This window comes from Myxine glutinosa, chromosome 9 (assembly GCF_964187855.1).
Source record: "Myxine glutinosa chromosome 9, kmMyxGlut1.1, whole genome shotgun sequence".
NCBI classification, from domain to species: domain Eukaryota; kingdom Metazoa; phylum Chordata; class Myxini; order Myxiniformes; family Myxinidae; genus Myxine; species Myxine glutinosa.
In genome coordinates this window covers 115,241,071-115,261,240 of record NC_136269.1, presented here as the reverse complement: position 1 = coordinate 115,261,240, position 20,170 = coordinate 115,241,071, and the positions used below count along the sequence as shown (strand labels likewise).

At 46.1% G+C, this 20,170-nt stretch overlaps 1 protein-coding gene across 2 annotated transcripts in view; it reads right to left on the bottom strand.

Moving 5' to 3' along the window:
- Positions 1 to 20,170, bottom strand: part of TASP1 (taspase 1) — a 94,029-nt gene that overhangs the window by 37,617 nt on the left and 36,242 nt on the right. For both annotated transcript variants that reach the window (XM_068128469.2, XM_068128470.2), the window contains exons 6-7: positions 19,954 to 20,033; positions 16,621 to 16,718 (exon numbers count right to left, since the gene is read on the bottom strand). In XM_068128469.2, coding sequence (XP_067984570.2) covers positions 16,621 to 16,718; positions 19,954 to 20,033 — 178 coding nt within the window. The remainder of the gene's footprint in view (positions 1 to 16,620; positions 16,719 to 19,953; positions 20,034 to 20,170) is intronic.

Genomic DNA, 20,170 nt, shown 5'->3' with positions numbered 1-20,170 from the left:
ATGTCAGCCGAAAGGAAGCAGTGTGAATCAATAATGAAGATAGAATAAATAATATAATAAATGGCTGTAACAAAGTGTTGCCATCGACCTTTCGGGGTTAGAAAAAGACGAGAGAAGAAGCTGTGTGAAGCAATAATAGAGGGAGGAATAAAAAGGAAAGCAGTGATTTGGGAATATTTTAACTTACCAGACTGAGAAAAACAAAATTGAGAATATACATGCATATATATATATATATATATATATATATATATATATATATATATATATATATATATATATATATCTATATATATATCTATATATATATCTATATATATATCTATATATATATATATTGTTACTGTACGCGGTTAAAGATGTTATATTTGCCGAGTGGAGGCTCCGCGACCGAACAGTTATTCCCCGACTAACCCGATTCAACCCCAAACGTTGGCCGTATCGCACCGCAGCTGCTCAATATGGAAAACTCTAAAGCGACCGAATGCAAAGAGGAAGAAGACGTACAGAAGAGTAACTGGGTTTATTATTTACACATAGAAGCAAGAAGAAAGCAGTCACGTTTATTTACAGGCACATGAGACGCAGGTGACACAGTGAAATCTTTAGCTTATACAAGCTTAATTACCTACCCCGGACAGAACAAACAAAGACGACTCACACGGGGAATGATGACAGGAATTGGCTGGAAGGAGAGGAAAGTCCACTGGGTCCGGCAGCACGATCCGCACGTTGGGCAGCCGCCGTTCCTTCGCGGCCCTGCTCCGAACTGCCGTCCAGGCCCCTAAGCGGCTGGCGAGCGTTGTTGCTGCTGCTGCTGTAGACGCTGCCGCTCGCGAGCAAGGTGACGAATAGCAGGCTTGGTGCTTCCTTGGATGATCTCTGCTTGTTGGACCTCACAACTCAGCTCTTTCTTGGACCCTCTCTCTTCTCAGCTCATCTGCCTTGGACCTTTTTGCGACTCTCTTAAAAGCTCCTCTCCTTTCTCAGCCCATCTCATGTCTCTCCTTCCTTGTCTCAACTGCTTGGACTCCCTCTCGTCTGCCTTGGGAACGCCCCGCCGGCGGGTTATATAGGCCCCGCCCCTCAACCTTTTCGAACCTCCCCCATCGCTCTTCCTCCACCCTCTCTAGCCAAACCCCTGGCTCATGGTTGGTCGAGTGGGGCTGGCTCACTCCTCCCCTCTATGACGAGGTGGAGACACGCCTTTCTTCTCCGACCCTGCCTCGTGGTCAATGGCGGCAATTGGAGGGGAGGTAATTGCCAATCGACGAAAGGGGGAATGGAGGTTTTGGGAATGGGAATGAAGGGAATCTATCTCTTTCACTGGTGCAATGGAGTATTTCAATTAATGGGAGACACAGCCTTACCCTAAAACACATAATAAGATATAACTATCGAACAGGGGTATTCTATGATTGGCTGACGTGTATGCTTTTGGACTAATTATGGGACGCCCTTTGACCTTTACACAACTCTGGAGGCAGGAGGGGCCATATCCAACAATGTTCATCACCATCTCCAATATAATACAACACAATCAAAAAAATGCAATCCTCATATCCGCAACACTGCACCCTCCTCCTCTTAGGCACGTCCCGGGCCTACAACTTTTATTTAGTGTGACACGTAGGTGTAGTTCCCCCTACTTTTAACCTGACCCTGAGTGCGACAGTTTTAAAACATAAATAAATGTGTCCCGCTGCTCCATTGCACCCTGCCTAACAGACTTACGCCCACAGTTAACCGAATTGCGGAATGGTCTTCAAACTACACACTGACGGTGGGGAGCATTATTTACAATTGACACTACCTTTATTTACAAGACTAACCCAGGACCTGTAATTGTTCTTTCTGGGGGGAGACAGTCTGCTCTGCATTGACGCACCATGAAAGCACCCAAAAACGCACCAATACACCCCCAAGCACCAATCGGTGCAGTCATCACTGTTCATCAATGTTCAATAATAAAAATAACCAAACAACCCCTAACCCTGCAGGTGATCTCTTGCTCTTCGGCTCCCTCTGCTGGCTATTATTATTTCTTCCAGTTGTTGTCTTTCCTTCATTTTCTTACTGGCGGCCTATTTGCAATAAAGCTTGCCCAAACGTGTCCATTTTATTTATCTTTATTTATGGCCCACAGGGCCGACTACGTGTGGTTCACCTGTGGGGCATCGGTGCCCTGTGGCCAAGGTCCGCCAGCAAGATTTCGGGCCCTCATGGCCGGTTCCAGCAGAGGGGCCATGCCCCAACCCATGGGGTCCATACGTGGTGCTCGGCCACAGGCATGTGGTCCATAATGTGGTGCATCGATGCAGACAGCTGGTTCTGGGAATTTCGGGCGCACAATGGCCGACTCACGCACGCTCCCCTCGGCGCCCAATGGCGCACAGGTCATGTGGGAGACAAAAGGGGGGAGACAAATGAGCGAGGGGTAAGGTCACAAGGGTACACATCAATAAAGCAATGCAAGGCGAAATGCGTACGGAGGGCGAAGTGAGAAAGCTCGTCCCTACCGTACGTCACCCCCCTGTCACCTACACTACCCTTGCCCTTACCCCATATGTACAAAATCTACACATTACAAATTCGTCACTACCGTCACGTCTTCCCCATATTTCCCTTATACCAAATTCGTCTCCACAATCCCTCTACTTCAAAATTTGCCATCACCCAATTCATCATCAATCCTCATAAGGAGGAAGAGATGGAACATCAAAGCACAATGTCACACCCACGTCATGATGCGTCTCACAATCCAAACATTTGCATCATAAAAAATAATCATGGCATGGTGTGGAGTACCTGTCACCTCAGGTGAGTGGATGCAGATGGTGCAAGGAGATCCTTCATCCTATCTATCCTCTAAATGACTTTAACACACTTTACACTACCCGGGGTCTCTCCCTGCCAATCCATTGGCCAACTTACACTATGGGTTCTAAAAACCAATTCCCATTGCCCAAACTGTGGTGCTTCTCAATTTGGGGTCTCACTCCCCCGATTCATCTCCCGGTGCCCTTGCACAATTTCTGGGCTGTGACGTGTAGCTCTCCCAACAGGTCTACCCACCTGCACACCTCCACCACTGCAGTTGCCACCCAAGCTTACCTAGCTCCTCACCCTAACCTAACTAACTGGGGAAGGCCCCTCCTGGCTCTGTCACCCCACTCGGTGCCCTCTGGCAGTGGGCTACCCGGGTCCGTCCTCCGGATCCTCGAGCCCCATCCACAACAACTCTACCGGCTCCCAGAGCCCACCTGCGGCCTCACCTGGCCGACATCCTCACAGTGGTGGAGTGCCCAAACCAACTACACACACCAACAGGCTACACGCCCAGCCATTTCCACAACACTAATGCACCCATCCAAACATCATTCTTCCACCCGCACCACAGATGCCAATATCCAACCACAATTTACCTGTACCCTCCACCTAACACTTACACTACCCGCCCCGGGTATCCGTGATGGGGGTCCATCCTTCCCCCATTCACACCTTCGCACCATCCACTCCACTCCACAATTTCCACCATACTCACTCCACGACCATCCATTCCAATACTCCAGATATTCCACACTACCATTTATTCCATACACCTGTTCCTCATACCTGTTGTTGCACACCTGTGCACTCACACCTGGTGCCACCTGCACCCTCCTCCTCTTCCTGGACCAGTTGGTCAACACAACACACATCACCATTCCTCAAACACTGCTCCATCCATCTGTTCAGTTGCACACCTGTGCAATCACACCTGTGCAATCACACCTGTTCAATCACACCTGTTCACCCTACACTTCCACAATACACTTCTGAATACACATCCAACACTCACACGGCATCATCTGAACTACCTTTTGCCCTGCTAACTTAGTGCTCCCCGTCTTCCCTTTAAACTAAGCACATACCACGTCATTATCATCCACACTAATCTACCTGCGTCCCCACTACAGGTATCAGTCACTACCTAACCTTAACGTTACCTAATGTCATCTTCTAGGGCCCTACACACAATATCCTAACCCACCCGGGCTAGTTTTCACTGCCATCAACCCCATAAACTAGTGCTCCTTTGCCCCCCCCCTATGAGGGATGGTGGATTGCCCATCCCACCACATCGGGGAGGTCCCACTATCAATTTTGCTCACCAAATTTCAGCCAATCAAAAATTTTGCCAATCATCTGCCAATCACCGTACCAATCATCAAATTTTGCCTTTTTCTAATTTTGTGTCCAAAACACTAACCTCATCACCCGTCTACTTATTAGATCCTCTCGGTGCGCCAATTCACGTCTACAGCCCGGCTTCGTAAAGCCGAGCAATGAATGCGGGTTGTTTGGTGCCGGCGGCTGGATGCGTCCGACATTCGGTGCAGGGAAGGAGGTTTACCCGGGCCGAGATCCCACGCACCACCTCGGCACGGAGCCATCCAATGGCCCGATCTCGACCTGCCGGAACGTCTCAATAAAAAGTGGTTGCCATGACGACCCTTCCTATCGGGCTGCCCGTTCCGCCTAGCGGAGCACGGACGCGGCCATTCCAAGCGCGGCCCAGCGTGGATCACGTACGGCGGTCCTTTCGAACCCGCCATGGTTCGGATCCCCGCTGGTCCTCGCGGCACGCGAAACCCGGCACGCACCGAGGGCCCGATTCGGCTATAAGTCGCTCTAACCGCTAACTCGGTTACCGTCGATGCCTCACCTGCATGCTCACACGCATACGCTACCCCTTTCTTGCTCATACATCCAGCTGTTCCCATGCTCCTCGTCATTGCACCTTCTCTTACACACCCAGGTACACTCATTCCGCTCACAGACTTGGTCACACACCTGACCACCGAACACCTTTGCACACACTCGTCGCTCGCACACCTCACCAACACACCTCTTCGCGCCCCCTCCTCGGTCACCTCCTCTGTGACAATCACAGGTGTGCTCTCACTCGCACACCCAACCACGTGCCTCACGACCAACTCAAGTGTGCATTCCCACACACGCTCTACCATTCCAGGTGTGCATCCCTCCATTCCAGGTGTACATCCTCGCTCACCTGTCACAACCAACTCACGCTCCGTGTCACTCTCACTACTTTTACCACCACTCTTGACAGCGCACTCACCCTTACTCTCGACAGCGCACTCTTTCCTCATGCACCCGTCCGTTACACACCTTTCTTGCGCACACTCTCCCGTTACATCCTCTGTAACACTCACCACAGGTGTGCATTCTCCTTCACTCTTGACAGCGCACTCTTTCCCCATGCACCTGTCCATTACACACCTTCCTCGCGCATCCTCTTGCGCACACTCTTTCGTTACTTCCTCCGTAACACTCACCACACCGCGCTTCCATGTGCTCCCTCGCACACGCGCTACGACCGACTCACTCTCGACAGCACACTCACTCCTTGGCGCGCACTTTTTCCTCACACACCCCAGAGTCGGACATTCTCACACACCTCCTCTTTTGCACACCAGACCTGTCGCACACTTCACCAACGGCCTTTCACGAACACCCGGATCCAAACCAATCCCCAAGCCGACTGAAGCTCCCCTCACATCATGTACATTTCCTCGTATATCGCCACTCACCTTGGCACCTCGTCTCCGCACCTCCTTTGCCACCTGCAAACTCTTTATTTGGTCAGTGAGCATCACATTATGAGTTGAGCACCGACCTTGTACCAATTCCATTACTTCCTCCTTTATTTCTCTCTTAGTTTCTGTCCGTCTCTTCTTAATTTCACTCACCTCTTCTTCCACTTCCTCTAATTTTTGCTTCACCTCTTTTATTTCCCTGTGCGTCTCCTCAAGTTCGTCCTCTAAGGCTACCTTGACCGTCTCTATGTGCGTCCTCACCTGCCGGTCCTTCGTCTCCATTACTTCTGTCACCTCGTCCAACCTCGCTGTCAGTCCCTCACGTACCATCTGACATTGCCTCTGTGTCGCTATCAAGTCATTTTTAATTTCTTTTTGTGTCGCCTTTAACCCTCCTAGTACTGCAGTGTTCCTTTGAACCTGCTCCACTAACTCCGTCTGTCCCTCCGTCAGCTGTTCCACCTCCTCCGTCAGGTCCTCTATGCCCCCTTGTAACCTAGCCGTTCCATTTCTCACCTCTTTCTCTATACGCTTTTCACCTCGCTTTACCTCCTCGCGTACCCCCGAGACCTCCTCACTTACACCTCGTCGTATCTCCTCTTTCATCTCCTCCCTCTCTTTTGTAGATGCCACCCTCATCTGTCCCAATTCATCCCTCTGAGCATCCAGTTTGGTTTCTACCCCGATTCTCACCTCCTCTATCTGGTTCCCCATCTGTTCGATTTCCCGGGCAGATTGTTCCCCTATTTCCCGCAATTTGTCCTCCATCCTATTTTCTAACCCCATTAACCCATTTTTCACCCCCTCTAACTGATTCTCCTGGGCAGCCATTCTATTTTCCACCCCCGTTAATCCATGTTTCACCCCTTCTATCCCATTGTCTAATCCCTCAAATTTCTTGTCTAATCCCTTAAGATTATTGTCTAACCCCTCAAATTTAGCTTCTAGCCGTTCCCCCATTTCTCCCATTTCGCTCCCCATTTCGCCCATTTTGCCCCCCAATTCATCCCTCATTGACCCCATACTGTGTTTCAAACCTCCAATTTGGTCTCCCATTCGGCCCTCCAATTGCTCACTATTCTTTTCCATAAGGGCCTTTATTTGTATCATGAAAAGATTCCAATCCACCGGTGGCGCTGCTACGGTCGCGGGCGCGGCAAAATTTGGTGCCGCTACACCCACGTGCGCGAGGACGCCATTTTGCGCGTCTGATACCCCCTCAACCACATCCTCCATATACATTTCCCCGAGGTCCTGGGTCGATTCCACCCCGTCTTTCTCTATCTCTCCCACCGGCATCCCATCGCCTTGACCAGCCATGGCGCGATTTCAAAATTCGGGTTTTCCTTTAAAAACAAAACAATTTCCAGCTGCTTGTAATTTTGAGCACGTTAAGTGCGCTTCGGGCCTCGTATCTCACTCCCCGACACCAATTGTTACTGTACGCGGTTAAAGATGTTATATTTGCCGAGCGGAGGCTCCGCGACCGAACAGTTATTCCCCGACTAACCCGATTCAACCCCAAACGTTGGCCGTATCGCACCGCAGCTGCTCAATATGGAAAACTCTAAAGCGACCGAATGCAAAGAGGAAGAAGACGTACAGAAGAGTAACTGGGTTTATTATTTACACATAGAAGCAAGAAGAAAGCAGTCACGTTTATTTACAGGCACATGAGACGCAGGTGACACAGTGAAATCTTTAGCTTATACAAGCTTAATTACCTACCCCGGACAGAACAAACAAAGACGACTCACACGGGGAATGATGACAGGAATTGGCTGGAAGGAGAGGAAAGTCCACTGGGTCCGGCAGCACGATCCGCACGTTGGGCAGCCGCCGTTCCTTCGCGGCCCTGCTCCGAACTGCCGTCCAGGCCCCTAAGCGGCTGGCGAGCGTTGTTGCTGCTGCTGCTGTAGACGCTGCCGCTCGCGAGCAAGGTGACGAATAGCAGGCTTGGTGCTTCCTTGGATGATCTCTGCTTGTTGGACCTCACAACTCAGCTCTTTCTTGGACCCTCTCTCTTCTCAGCTCATCTGCCTTGGACCTTTTTGCGACTCTCTTAAAAGCTCCTCTCCTTTCTCAGCCCATCTCATGTCTCTCCTTCCTTGTCTCAACTGCTTGGACTCCCTCTCGTCTGCCTTGGGAACGCCCCGCCGGCGGGTTATATAGGCCCCGCCCCTCAACCTTTTCGAACCTCCCCCATCGCTCTTCCTCCGCCCTCTCTAGCCAAACCCCTGGCTCATGGTTGGTTGAGTGGGGCTGGCTCACTCCTCCCCTCTATGACGAGGTGGAGACACGCCTTTCTTCTCCGACCCTGCCTCGTGGTCAATGGCGGCAATTGGAGGGGAGGTAATTGCCAATCGACGAAAGGGGGAATGGAGGTTTTGGGAATGGGAATGAAGGGAATCTATCTCTTTCACTGGTGCAATGGAGTATTTCAATTAATGGGAGACACAGCCTTACCCTAAAACACATAATAAGATATAACTATCGAACAGGGGTATTCTATGATTGGCTGACGTGTATGCTTTTGGACTAATTATGGGACGCCCTTTGACCTTTACACAACTCTGGAGGCAGGAGGGGCCATATCCAACAATGTTCATCACCATCTCCAATATAATACAACACAATCAAAAAAATGCAATCCTCATATCCGCAACAATATATATATATATATATATATATATATATATATATATATATATATATATATATATATATATATATATATATATATATATATATATATATATATATATATGTATATATATATATATATATATATATATATATATATATATATATATATATATATATATATATATATATGTATATATATATATATATATATATATATATATATATATATATATATATATATATATATATATATATATACACAATATAATTCAGTTTGATGAATACTCGACACAGTCACAATAGATGAATAGTCTGCAGTCCTAGAATTGAACAAGTTAAGGTGGGGAAGTACTTATGAGCTAGTGATCGTAATGAAGTACAAGTTATAACAAGTATATTTTTATATAACGAGGGTAAATATACACCTATTTGATTGCAAGGCAGATTTTGATGGGATGATTCAAGAACTGGGAAAAGTTTGTTTAGAATTTGTTGTGCCAAGAGACATACATACTACGTGGACAAGCGCACGTTTAACGATATATTTGGGGAAGAGCAGTAGCAAGTTGTTCAAGTTAAAGGCAAAGTAGTCCAGCAGTTAAGCCTGATAAATCGTTCACTTATTGGGGAAAGAATGATTTTTGGCATATATGTAGCCTTGGAGTCATTTTACCATTCGGTTCTACCAGTGAAATGCCCCCTGGTGGTCGCCATCTTGGATTCCAATATGGCTATCGTGGATGCCTGTTTTCCTTTAAATCTTCATGGAAAAGATGGAAAAGCATTTTCATATGCTGTACCTATAACCTATACCTATATTTGCTGGGTCAAATAATTAATTGCCATCATTTGTTAGTGATGTCAGAGGTGGCTATTGTCGTGAAATTGTGTTCAAGTCTGAACCCAGGTGTCATGCGACTTCTGTCCACTGTGTGGCAGTTATAAAGATCTCGGACATCCAGCGCAGCGATCATTCCTGTGACATTTATTGTATGTTACGTAGGTGCATAAATAGATGGTATGTACAACCACTTTGTTCAAGGCTTGCTTGTGCTCGATTGTAATCCCATTACTCATTCAGATGAATGCTGAGTATTGATATGATATTCGCCGATTCTCTTTAAGGTATTGCTAGGGATCGATTCAGATTAAACTCATGATCTGAGACAATGTTGTATCTCTGATTTTTACAACAGCTATCTTGGATTCCAAGATGGCTGCCAAAGATGTGACAAAGAAAAGGCTGTAACTTCATTGTCTCATTTAAGTTAGGTAAGTTCAAATTTTTCTACATTTTTAGCTTTCCATTCTAAACTAGTATTGTGCTGCCATCTATCATTCAGGTAATTAAGCAACAAGACAGATGCATTGCACTCTTGCTATTTTGTTGTTTTCAGTGAGAGTTTAAATGTGCATATGCCTATATATTCAAAGCACAACACTAGATGATAGATGGCAGAACTGGCATGATGAGTCAATACAAACTAAACAAAATAGTTTCATGCAATAACCTGCTTTGTTTTTTTTTTCAAGTGCATTCAAATTCAAGTGATGGTATAAGCAGCGATGTCGATGCAGTTCAAGTTAGTTCAACTCTGTCCATCGGGAAGTCAAGATGTACCAAGAGAAATCCCTGTTACAGACTCGAGTATTTGCGAGCTCTGTCAAGAGAAACATCAGACGTATTGGTGCAACCAGCCGAGGGTAAACACTGTGATATAGGGACAGACCACACGTCATGAGCCGAGCAACATATAAAGTCGAAGGAAATAGGCCACAATCCTCTCACTCTGAAGAAGAACCATGCTTCCTGGCATAAATCATGTCCAGACAAATTCTCCAATATAAAGTTTGAGTACTGGGCTGAGTGCAATTGTCTTGCATTGATGCTGGCATCAACAACAGGGTGCTATTCCATAACATGATGCACACCGGTCAGATCAGATCTGCTTCTTTTGTGGAAGTGCAGGTGGTGAACTCCATACTGCATCTACATTTTCCTTAGACAACACCAGCATTCAACAATATGACACTAAACCCAGAGACAATAAACTGCTCAGAAAACTTGCCGCAGGAGACATGGTGGCCACAGAAGCCCAATATCTTAAACGACGTTTGAGAGATTTATTCCATCAAGCTCAAAATCATCAACCAAGCAGTCCTGTGGAAGATGATACTCTCCCTTTATTTCACAGTATTGCGCAAGCCGAGTTAATTTCACACAATGATGAAGCCATATTTGTCCGAGACACAGTTCCAGTTTACATACTTGCTGATCTGGTTGCGTCATACAAATCGCGATTGGTTGATCTTGGAATTGACCCCACGGTGAAAGTGAACTCAACACGGTTAAAGGATAGGTTGTTGTCCCATTGTCCATATCTATCTGCAACAAAGTAGGGGAGAGAAGATGTGCTTCTCGGTTTTGACATGCTATTCTGAAGGCCTGGGACACCAATTTTATCTAACAAAAGCTTCCCAGAAAACAGCGAAGAGTTGCTTACTCTTGATTCGAATGACATCACGCCTGCTAGTGTAATCAACAGTGTATGTGACATAAACCATTAAGTAAAGCCCAGTCCGAAACATACATAGAGAAACGGTTCAGCAAGTGAGAAAAATTATTAAATGACACAATCTCTAGGAATAACCTTCCGAAATTTAGTAGGCCAAAGCAAACAGTTCATCCAAAGATAAGGTAGAAGTACCAGAGCTGAAGAATGAATGCTCACTCTTTTCAAGGTTGTACATTGCCAAAGGATAGACGGAGATCTCAAGGACTTTTTCCGCCACAAAACAGCTGTCCCCGTCATCAACATCAATAGGACGACAAATGAGGAAATGAGATGTTAGATCTTTGAGGGTGTCTTGACAAGACAACAACTACAGCGTGTCATGCTCCATCAGTTGATGCTAAAATATTTGATGGTTCAGCAGTTGTTAATTTTCTCTTTGTTGTTACATCCGGTACATTTGAGGAGTACGCAAATGACACATTTGTACGATACATTACATCAAAGCTAAGAAGTAGTTCCAGAGTAGATATAGTTTGGGACCTATATATAAGTGATAGCCACAAACCCTAAACTAGAGGACAGAGGGAAGGGTTCACGGTGACGTGTCACGGCCAACACAAAGTTACCTGCTGAATTAGCTGCTAGAAGTTGCACACCAACATGATGTCGAAGGTTGGAACCCTGTACTCATGAAGAGGCAGACACCCGGATCATGCTTCTTATGAAGGACGCCGCTGAGAAAGGTCTGAAGAAGATCATGATTTAGACAGTAGATAGAATTGTGGGGTTGGCAATTGCTAACTCTTTTAATGTACTAGTTATAGAACTGTGGATTGCATTTGGCACTGGGAAGACTTCCAAGTACTTGGCTATCCATGAGTTGACATTTTTTTGGGGACCTCATAAGGCTGAGGCCTTGACTTTCTTTCACACACTTAGTGGCTGTGTACTGTGTCAAATTTTGCAAATCGAGGTAAGAAGTCTGCTTGGAAAACATGGGAAGTCTTCCCTGCTGTAAAAAAAAAAAAAAAAAAGGGTTTTCCCTGCTGTGATAGTCAGTTTTTGTTTTTTGTCCGATAAGCCAAAATTCATATCAAAAGACATGATGGACATTTATTTGTGGCTATGTACGACCGTACAAGTGAACTCAATAAGGTAAATTAAGTCAGAAGATATTTATTTTCCAAAAGATCAAGTCATTGAAAACATCCTACCGACCACACGCAAAGCGGTTGGTAGAAAAGCATGCAAAGAGGGTAGGCCGCCCATCAGGCAAAGCAAGTTTAGGGCAGGTAGGAGTGTTGAAACCTATCTTCCCAAAACTGAGAGCCTTGGGATGGGAGAAAAGGGCACAGGGTGGTTTGGAAACCGATGTGGACAAAGCTACCTGAGCCCCAAGTGGCCTGTTACAAACTACGAGGGCCAGTCAATAAGTAACCTTAAAATGGCGATATGAATTCGAGAATGTAATGTGTGTCGTTGTACACGACATATGTGTAATATCTATGGGTACAGTCATGTTTTGCCTGTTTTAGATCTGGCAACATTGAACGTATGACGTCAGTAGAGCAGTTCCAAGATGGTGGCTCGTTCTGTTCTGTCATCGTTCTGTCAGGGAGGGAAGAGCAACGTTCTGTCATCTGTTTCTTGGGAAGTGAGGGCGTGAATCCCAGTGAAATCCATCGCAGAATGAAGATGCAATATGGTGACGCATCTTTATTGCTGCAGCAAGTGTACGACTGGGACAGGAAGTTTAAAAGTGGTGTCCAGTGTGGCAAATGATGCTCACTCGGGCCGGCCTCACACAGCCGACACCAGAAATGATTGCAGGAGTTGAGCGCGGGGCTAAAGGAAAACCGTCGCTTTACGCTGGATGAAGTGGTCTCCGAAATGAACATTAGCCATGGTTCAGCACACCTTATAATTCACAACGTGCTGGGGTTCCGCAAAGTGTCTGCAAGGTGTGTGCCTGGACAACTCACACCCAAACTGAAAGAACAGCGAGTGGACGCATGTGAAGAACTTCTGCGACTTTACGAAACAGTAGGCAATGCTTTCTTACAGCGCGTAGTGACTGGGGATGAAAGCTGGGTCCACTACTTTCAGCCAGAAATGAAGAGGGCAAACAAAGAGTAGCGCCATTAAACTTCACCGAAGCCCAAAAAAATCCACACACAGCCGTCCGCTGGAAAAGTGATGCTGACGCTCTTCTGGGATAGCAGAGGCCCACTTGTGGAGCATTACATGCCCAGAGGGACCACAGTCACCAATGCATCATACTGCAACCTCCTTAAAAATCATATGAAACCAGCAATCAGATCAAAACGTCATGGACTACTCACTACCGGTGTTTTGCTGCAGCATGACAATGCTCGGCCCCATACTGCCCACGCTGCAGCTGCAACAATTAAGGACCTGCATTTTGTGTGTCTCCCTCATCCACCATACTCACCAGATCTCGCCCCTTTGGATTACCACATATTTGGGCCACTTAAAGAGGCGCTTGGTTGCACCACTTTCCGATCCAACGAAGAGGTCCAAGAGGCGGTGCACGAATGGGCTACACAAGCAGCCAAAATATATATTTATTTCTCGAGGAATCCAGGCCTTAGTAAAGCACTGGAAAAAATGCATTGAACACAATGGAGATTATGTTGAAAAATAACAGTTGTTACACACGTACATGCAATAAACAAGTTGTGAAAAATATTTTAAGGTTACTTATTGACTGCCCCTCGTACTTACTATGTTGGAACTGCAAATCCACTTGCATGAGAAATTGCACATGTTTCGAACAAAACATACAATGCACAGCACTTTGGAAGTTTAACGGACAAGGCAACCAAGACTCGAGCTGCAAGAGGTAAACATTCAAATAAAATTAAATTTCTCCCCTGAATTGGAATGAATATAATAAAGACACGTGTGGCCATTTTGTTCGCTAAGGACGCTTGGAAATGATAGGCTTATTGGATTCCTTGATCCAGAAAATAGGGGTATGGTAATTGAAATTACTTTTCCATACATCATAGAAAGGAGGATAAAATGAAAGCAGGTATATATATATGGTGGCCATATTGGAATTCAAGATGGCGGCCACCAGGGGGCATTTCAGGGGTGGATCTTAATCGAAAAATGAGCCCAAGAGTGTCATACTACTTTGCCAAAAATTGTGCTTTTTCCCAACAAGTGAACAATTCGCCACTTTTTTGGGCCTTAACTGCTGGACTAAAGGTGGGAATATAAAGAAATGAACATCTATAAGCTATGGTATGAGGAATGAATATAAAAGTATTAAGGACAAGTAGAAAACATTTAAAGTATTCAAGGAAAACAGGTCAGAGGTAGACAGGAAAGTTATGAGGACAAAACAGAAACTAGTCAAAAAACAAAAAATGTGGCAGGTAGTCAGAATAGCAATTTAGAATTTGGCCAGAGTGCAATGGCATACTTTTTGAAAAGATACTGTGGGGTCTTTATTATCCACACAGGCAAAGGCCAACAGAACAGCCAGCTTAAAATCCCTTCAGAAAGGTGACATACAACATGATGTAACATCCTGCTTGCAGAACACTCAACCAACAGTTTATAGACAAGTCCAATATCTATGCTGATGAGAATCAAACTCAGACACGAGAGCTCAAAGGTGAGTATGTTACCTCTAAGGCCTAAGCTATCCCATCAGAACAGTTCCCATGGGTATGGGTAGGTGTGGAGTTGTCAGCATGTGCTGATGAAGTTGATAAAGTCGAAACAGATGTCCACATTTAGGTCGCTCCTCTCCTCTGGCCTGTGGTGCTGACCTCATATGAGCCTTTTTAAAACCTCATTTGTTGTAGCAGATAATTTTTATTGACTTTTTTTTACAATTTGAAAGAACGTTTTCATTCGTATCTGTATTAAAAAAAAACATTATATAGACTATAGAGATTCTAAAGAGCATATTTTATAGAACATAATCTATCGAATTTCAATATAATTTGTCCTATAAAACATGTTCTTTAGAATTTATATAGAAGTTGGTTATCAAGTTGTATAGAAATTCAACAAACTTAGTTGGACTTCGACTTAGTTTGTTTTTGAGTCTCCATATAACATAATCTCAATAATATATTTCTACAGAATATTTTTAGGAGGATAAATAGTAGAGAGTTAAAAATGGCCATGATTTGGTGAGTGGGTGATCCAGTGATCCAACCCATCCCTACTCCCTCTGGACTCCCACCTCACCCCATCCCCCCTCCCTCCGTACTCCCACCTCACCCCATACCCCCCCCCCTCCCTTCGGACTCTCACCCCACCCCATACCCCCTCGCTCCAGACTCCCAACCCACCCATCTCCCCTCCCTCCAGACTCCCACCCCACCCATCTCCACTCCCTTCAGACTCCCACCCCACTGCACCCACCCTCCCTCCAGATTCCCACCGCACCCCATCCCCCTATCCCACCCATCTCCCCTCCCTCCAGACTCCCACCCCAGCCTCTTCCCTCCAAACTCCCACCCAACCCATCTCCTCTCCCTCCAAACTCCCACCCCACCCATCTCCACTCCCTTCAGACTCCCACCCCACTCCACCCACCCTCCCTCCAGACTCCCACCCCAACCATCTCCCCTCCCTCCAGACTCCCACCCCACTCCATCCCCCCTCCTCCTCCCTCCAGACTCCCACCTCACCCCATCCCCCCTCTATCCAGATTCCCACCCCACTCCATTCCCCCCCCCCCCCCACTCCCTCCAGACTCCCACACCATCCTCTTCCCTCCAAACTCCCACCCCAACCATCTCCCCTCCCTCCAGACTCCCACCCCACTCCATCCCCCCTCCTCCCTCCAGGCTCCCGCCCCATCCTCTTCCCTCCAAACTTCCACCCCACCCCATGCCCCCTCCCTCCGGACTCCCACCCCACCCCATTTCCCTTCCCTCCAGACTCCCACCCCATCCTCTTCCCTCCAGACTCCAACCCCACCCATCTCCCCTCCCTCCAGACTCCCAGCCCACACCATCCCCGCTCCTTCCAGACTCCCACCCCATCCTCTTCCCTCCGGACTCCCACCCCAGCCCATTTCCCTTCCCTCCAGAATCCCACCCCATCCTCTTCCCTCTAAACTCCCAACGCACCCATCCCCCTTCCCTCCGGACTCCCACCCAACCCCATCCACGATCTGCTCCGATCCTCAAATCAGAAGACAGATTTCGATTACATACTTCAATTAGGCCGTGAGAGGCCTTGGTGGAAAACCACATCCTATAATAGTTCAATGCATAAGGGGGGAGTGGAGAGAGAGAGAGAGAGAGAGAGAGAGTGGAGAGGGAGAGAGAGTGAGAGTGAGACTGAGACTGAGAGTGAGAGTGAGAGTGAGAGTGAGAGACAGAGACAGAGACAGAGAGAGAGTGAGAGAGAGAGAGAGAAAGAGAGAGAAAGAGAGGGGTAGCGGAAAGAGAGAGGGGGAGGGGTAGGGGAAAGAGAGAAACGGAGGGGAGGGGGAGATGGGAGAGAGGGTAGAGAGAGGGGAGGAAGAAGGGAGGAAGAAGGGAGAGCGAAGCCTCACCACATGTTACTATACTGTAGTCAAAACTGAACCGATTTTCACCGGATTTGTTTTACCAGGCCTCCATCTACCTTGGCGTCTATGTAAACCAAAAATAGAAATAGAATCTGAGTTAAAATGAGACTGCGAGGTCCTGACGAACATTTGATGAGAGATTTAAAGAAAAAGCAAATAAAGGTGAAAAAGTGAGGGTGCAGGAAAGAAAACTGTGAGGGCCTCGGCCGTCGTTCTCCAAAGATGTTTGTGGCCGCCAGTAATACTAGTGGTAAAAACAATAAAACAGTAATTGTTCAAGAACACTCACCGACGTCAAATTTGAAGATCTTCGCTTTTGAGGGTTCTGCAATTGATCTGCTAATTCTAATTTCCTCTTATTCTTCTTAAATGAAGCCATACTTTGTCCTGAAAAACAAATACAGGGCATTACAATGTTATTCAAAACAAATCTGGCACATGACATAAACCTTGAAACTACTACAAAATGATGGAGAAAAAATATATATTAAAAATACTCCTTCCCTCACCCTGTCACCACACTCTTGATCCACCAACCACCTTCTCTTCCATGTGCAAAGACTGCATCAGTTTTTAAGAACTCAAAAACACCATGTGTAGAGTTAATAGATGCGAGTTTGTTTTGCAAATCCCCGTTCACAAGCTTACATTGGCAGCCACAAACAGTGAACAAAAAGTTGGCAAAAAAAAACTACTCGGACAGACGGTTACGACCGATAGTACAGGATAATGAAGGACATTACGGCAAGCTTGGCTGCCGAAATACCGAGCCTTATACCTCACCGATTCGGTGTGCCATCAATGCAAAAAGGAAGGCCCTGTTGATCCTCTCTGGGTAGTTGTCATCCACTTAATAGTTCTAAACTCCCACAAGTATCATTTCATAGTGGTCCTCGACAAATTATTGCTGGAGAAATATGGGACTAAGCAAAGCTGATAGGAATCATTTAAATGCAAATGAGATGTACCGCTAACATGGAATGAAAAGAATACTGTGGGCTGAGAGAACTAATAAAAGTATGACAGTGGAAGTTGTAGTCCATATAAGGCAACTAAGCATTATTGATGAATATATTGTTGCTGTGGTTCATCCCAGTTACCTGGTACGTACCTCAGCGGGTCGCGTCAACAGCGACTGCAACGGTCAGCTGGTTTGGCCTTCCCAGGCTGGAATTACTGGTCGTTCCACTGTGATACCGTGCTGGTGGGGCCGTCAAATCAGCCGATTGCTTTTGCAAAATTGGTACCACACTCCTAACCTTCAATTAACGGCCAAGCGAGCTGAGAAGAAGCGTGGTCTGGCCTGGGTGCATGGTGTGCCAATTTATCATAGTAACGAACGTACCCTAATTGCGGTAGCCAATTATCCTCAACGAAAGTACCCTAATGGAAAGAATGATCACCATAGCTTAAATTCACCCTGGGATCGGGTACATTTCACTGGAAAAACAATGGTCACAGGGGAGAAGAAATAAAAGGAAGCAATGCACAATGATCAACAATAAAAACGAGACCAAAAGTCTAACGGCGGCGTAGCCAGGCTTGTAAAATATTATAAACCACAAACACACATGATTAGCTTTTTAAACAGTCGCTAATGCTGTTTATAACATTAAACAAGAAAATTTGGAAGAATCCAGACATCCGTAAGGCAAGTTCTACTTACAGAACTGATGGAAGATCTACTGTAATCTAGATTATACGCCACAAGGGTTGGGTACGTACCGTTTTGTTGGAAGAGACGTAATGCCGATGCTTTGGATATTTGATGGTCATTTTAACAATTGGTTTGTTTGTGTTTCACATTGCATGAAAAAACGTAGAGGTAGAGCATGGCGATTGTAATAAATGACAGGTTCGACGATATGTTCGGCATAAACGGCATATAAATCAAAATGGTGGTGCGTGGAGAGTCAGCTGCCGTACTGCCGTAATGACATCAGACATAATCACATCACCCTGCCATGATTGGTATACGTTTGAGGGGACATACATACATACATACGGACAAACACTGTTCTAGACAGCTTTGCCCTATGGGCTACGCTGTAAAAACCCTTAACTCAACTAACAATATGTGCACATGAACCAACGATGAACGCGAATCTGTATATCTAAACCTTATCCGGCCCAATCATTCCACAGTAGAGAGACAGAGTGAATCACAGGACAAAAATACCAGGTACTCCATATCCATCCCTGGTAATCCCCAACAGAACTCTGCAGGATGGAAAAGCACAGTCCCAGCTGCTCTGTCGTAATGGCCTGCCACACATCGCTTACAAAGGGAGTGAGCAAAGGGCACAGCTTTCATTCAAGTGGCATTCAGGCTTCTCCTACTTTCCACCCGCCTTTATTGAGTCTGGACTCCGCTTTCACACAGCATTGTTCGATGGGTGCGGTCTGGGGGTGGTGCAATCCTCACACAACCTCTCACTCAGAGGTTCTGGGGCTGAAGGCCGGTTGTGATGGTGGGGTTGGCTTTGCCCGCCAGGAATTGCACTACAAAGCCTAGAGAAGTCTTTGAAAGAACATAAAAACTGATTTATAAGGGTAGCATATAAAACGAAGGCTCGCAGGGATGGTGATTTTTAGACACCGACATGAGAAAGCTATCTATGTATTATATACTATATATATATATATATGACGCATATCTAATATCACAATCAATTACTTTATGCTTACTCTAAGATGGTTGCAGCAGGGTAGTTGTTGTTTTCCTCAGAAAGTGACGTCCCTGCCCTACGCAAGTCCCAGGCTCAGCGTCCCTGTCCTACGCACCTGGTATGGGCCCCTTGTCCAGGGAAATGGATCCCCACTGCCTTGTGAGGGAAGCCTCTTTACGCTAAGGCTGTGAGAAGGACACTCAGATATCAAACCGCACCTGTAGGTCAGTCTGGGATGTGCTACATAGTGGATAAATGTGCCCATGACAGTTGGTGGTAGCACCAATTTAGGCATCACTGTGCAGCATCTGCAGACATCTGTGTCCACTATGGACAACAACGGCAGCCGTCATCATACCGACGACCTGGCCTGTCTACTGTAACTATGTGCATCAGACTTTACGTTGCATTTACTGCACCTGCAGCCAATTATGCTCAGAGGAAAAGAGAGCGGGAGAGGGACAGCACACACCTCTATCACTTCAATCGCTTCTCTGTGCAGGTTTAAGAGATTCGTCGAAAGCGACGACTCACACCATCACTCGAACATATTTACTAAGGAGCTAACTAAACTACACCAAGCAATGATAACCCTGAGGAGTCATTTCCACAACAATGTTATGCTATTAGGACATACTACGAGGAAGCAAGGTGAAAATTTGGAAAATTTGATTGGGCAGGGAAATGTTTAAGGGAAAGTAAATGAAGAGCTCGATGACCCAAGTTGAAAATGCTGGATCAGGTTAAGAACACAACAGGGCTGTCTCTCCAAGTAGCAACTAGCATGGGCCAAGACAGACCCTGCTGGATCCCTTTTCCAAGCAGGTAAATGATCTTGTTTGTGTATATGAGTTTCAGAGTGTGTTGGCTCTACAAATGACTCCTTTCCCCAAACGAATGTACTTGTGAGGACCTAATTAGCCTGGGTCCATTAAAAGGGCAAGGAGACTCACTTGTCGTTAGTGCAGCTGCTGTGCTTGATGCCATTCCTTGTGCCATGGCCCATTTATAAGCTCCATCTCCAACTAAAAAACTTTGACAAAAAAAGAAAGATAAAACAAAAACAAAACAAGATTCCACACTTTAAATTATCAACAAAAAATATGTGAGGAAAGATTAATGTGAAGGAAAAAAGAAAAAAAGACGACGTCACTCTGATACAATAATCTG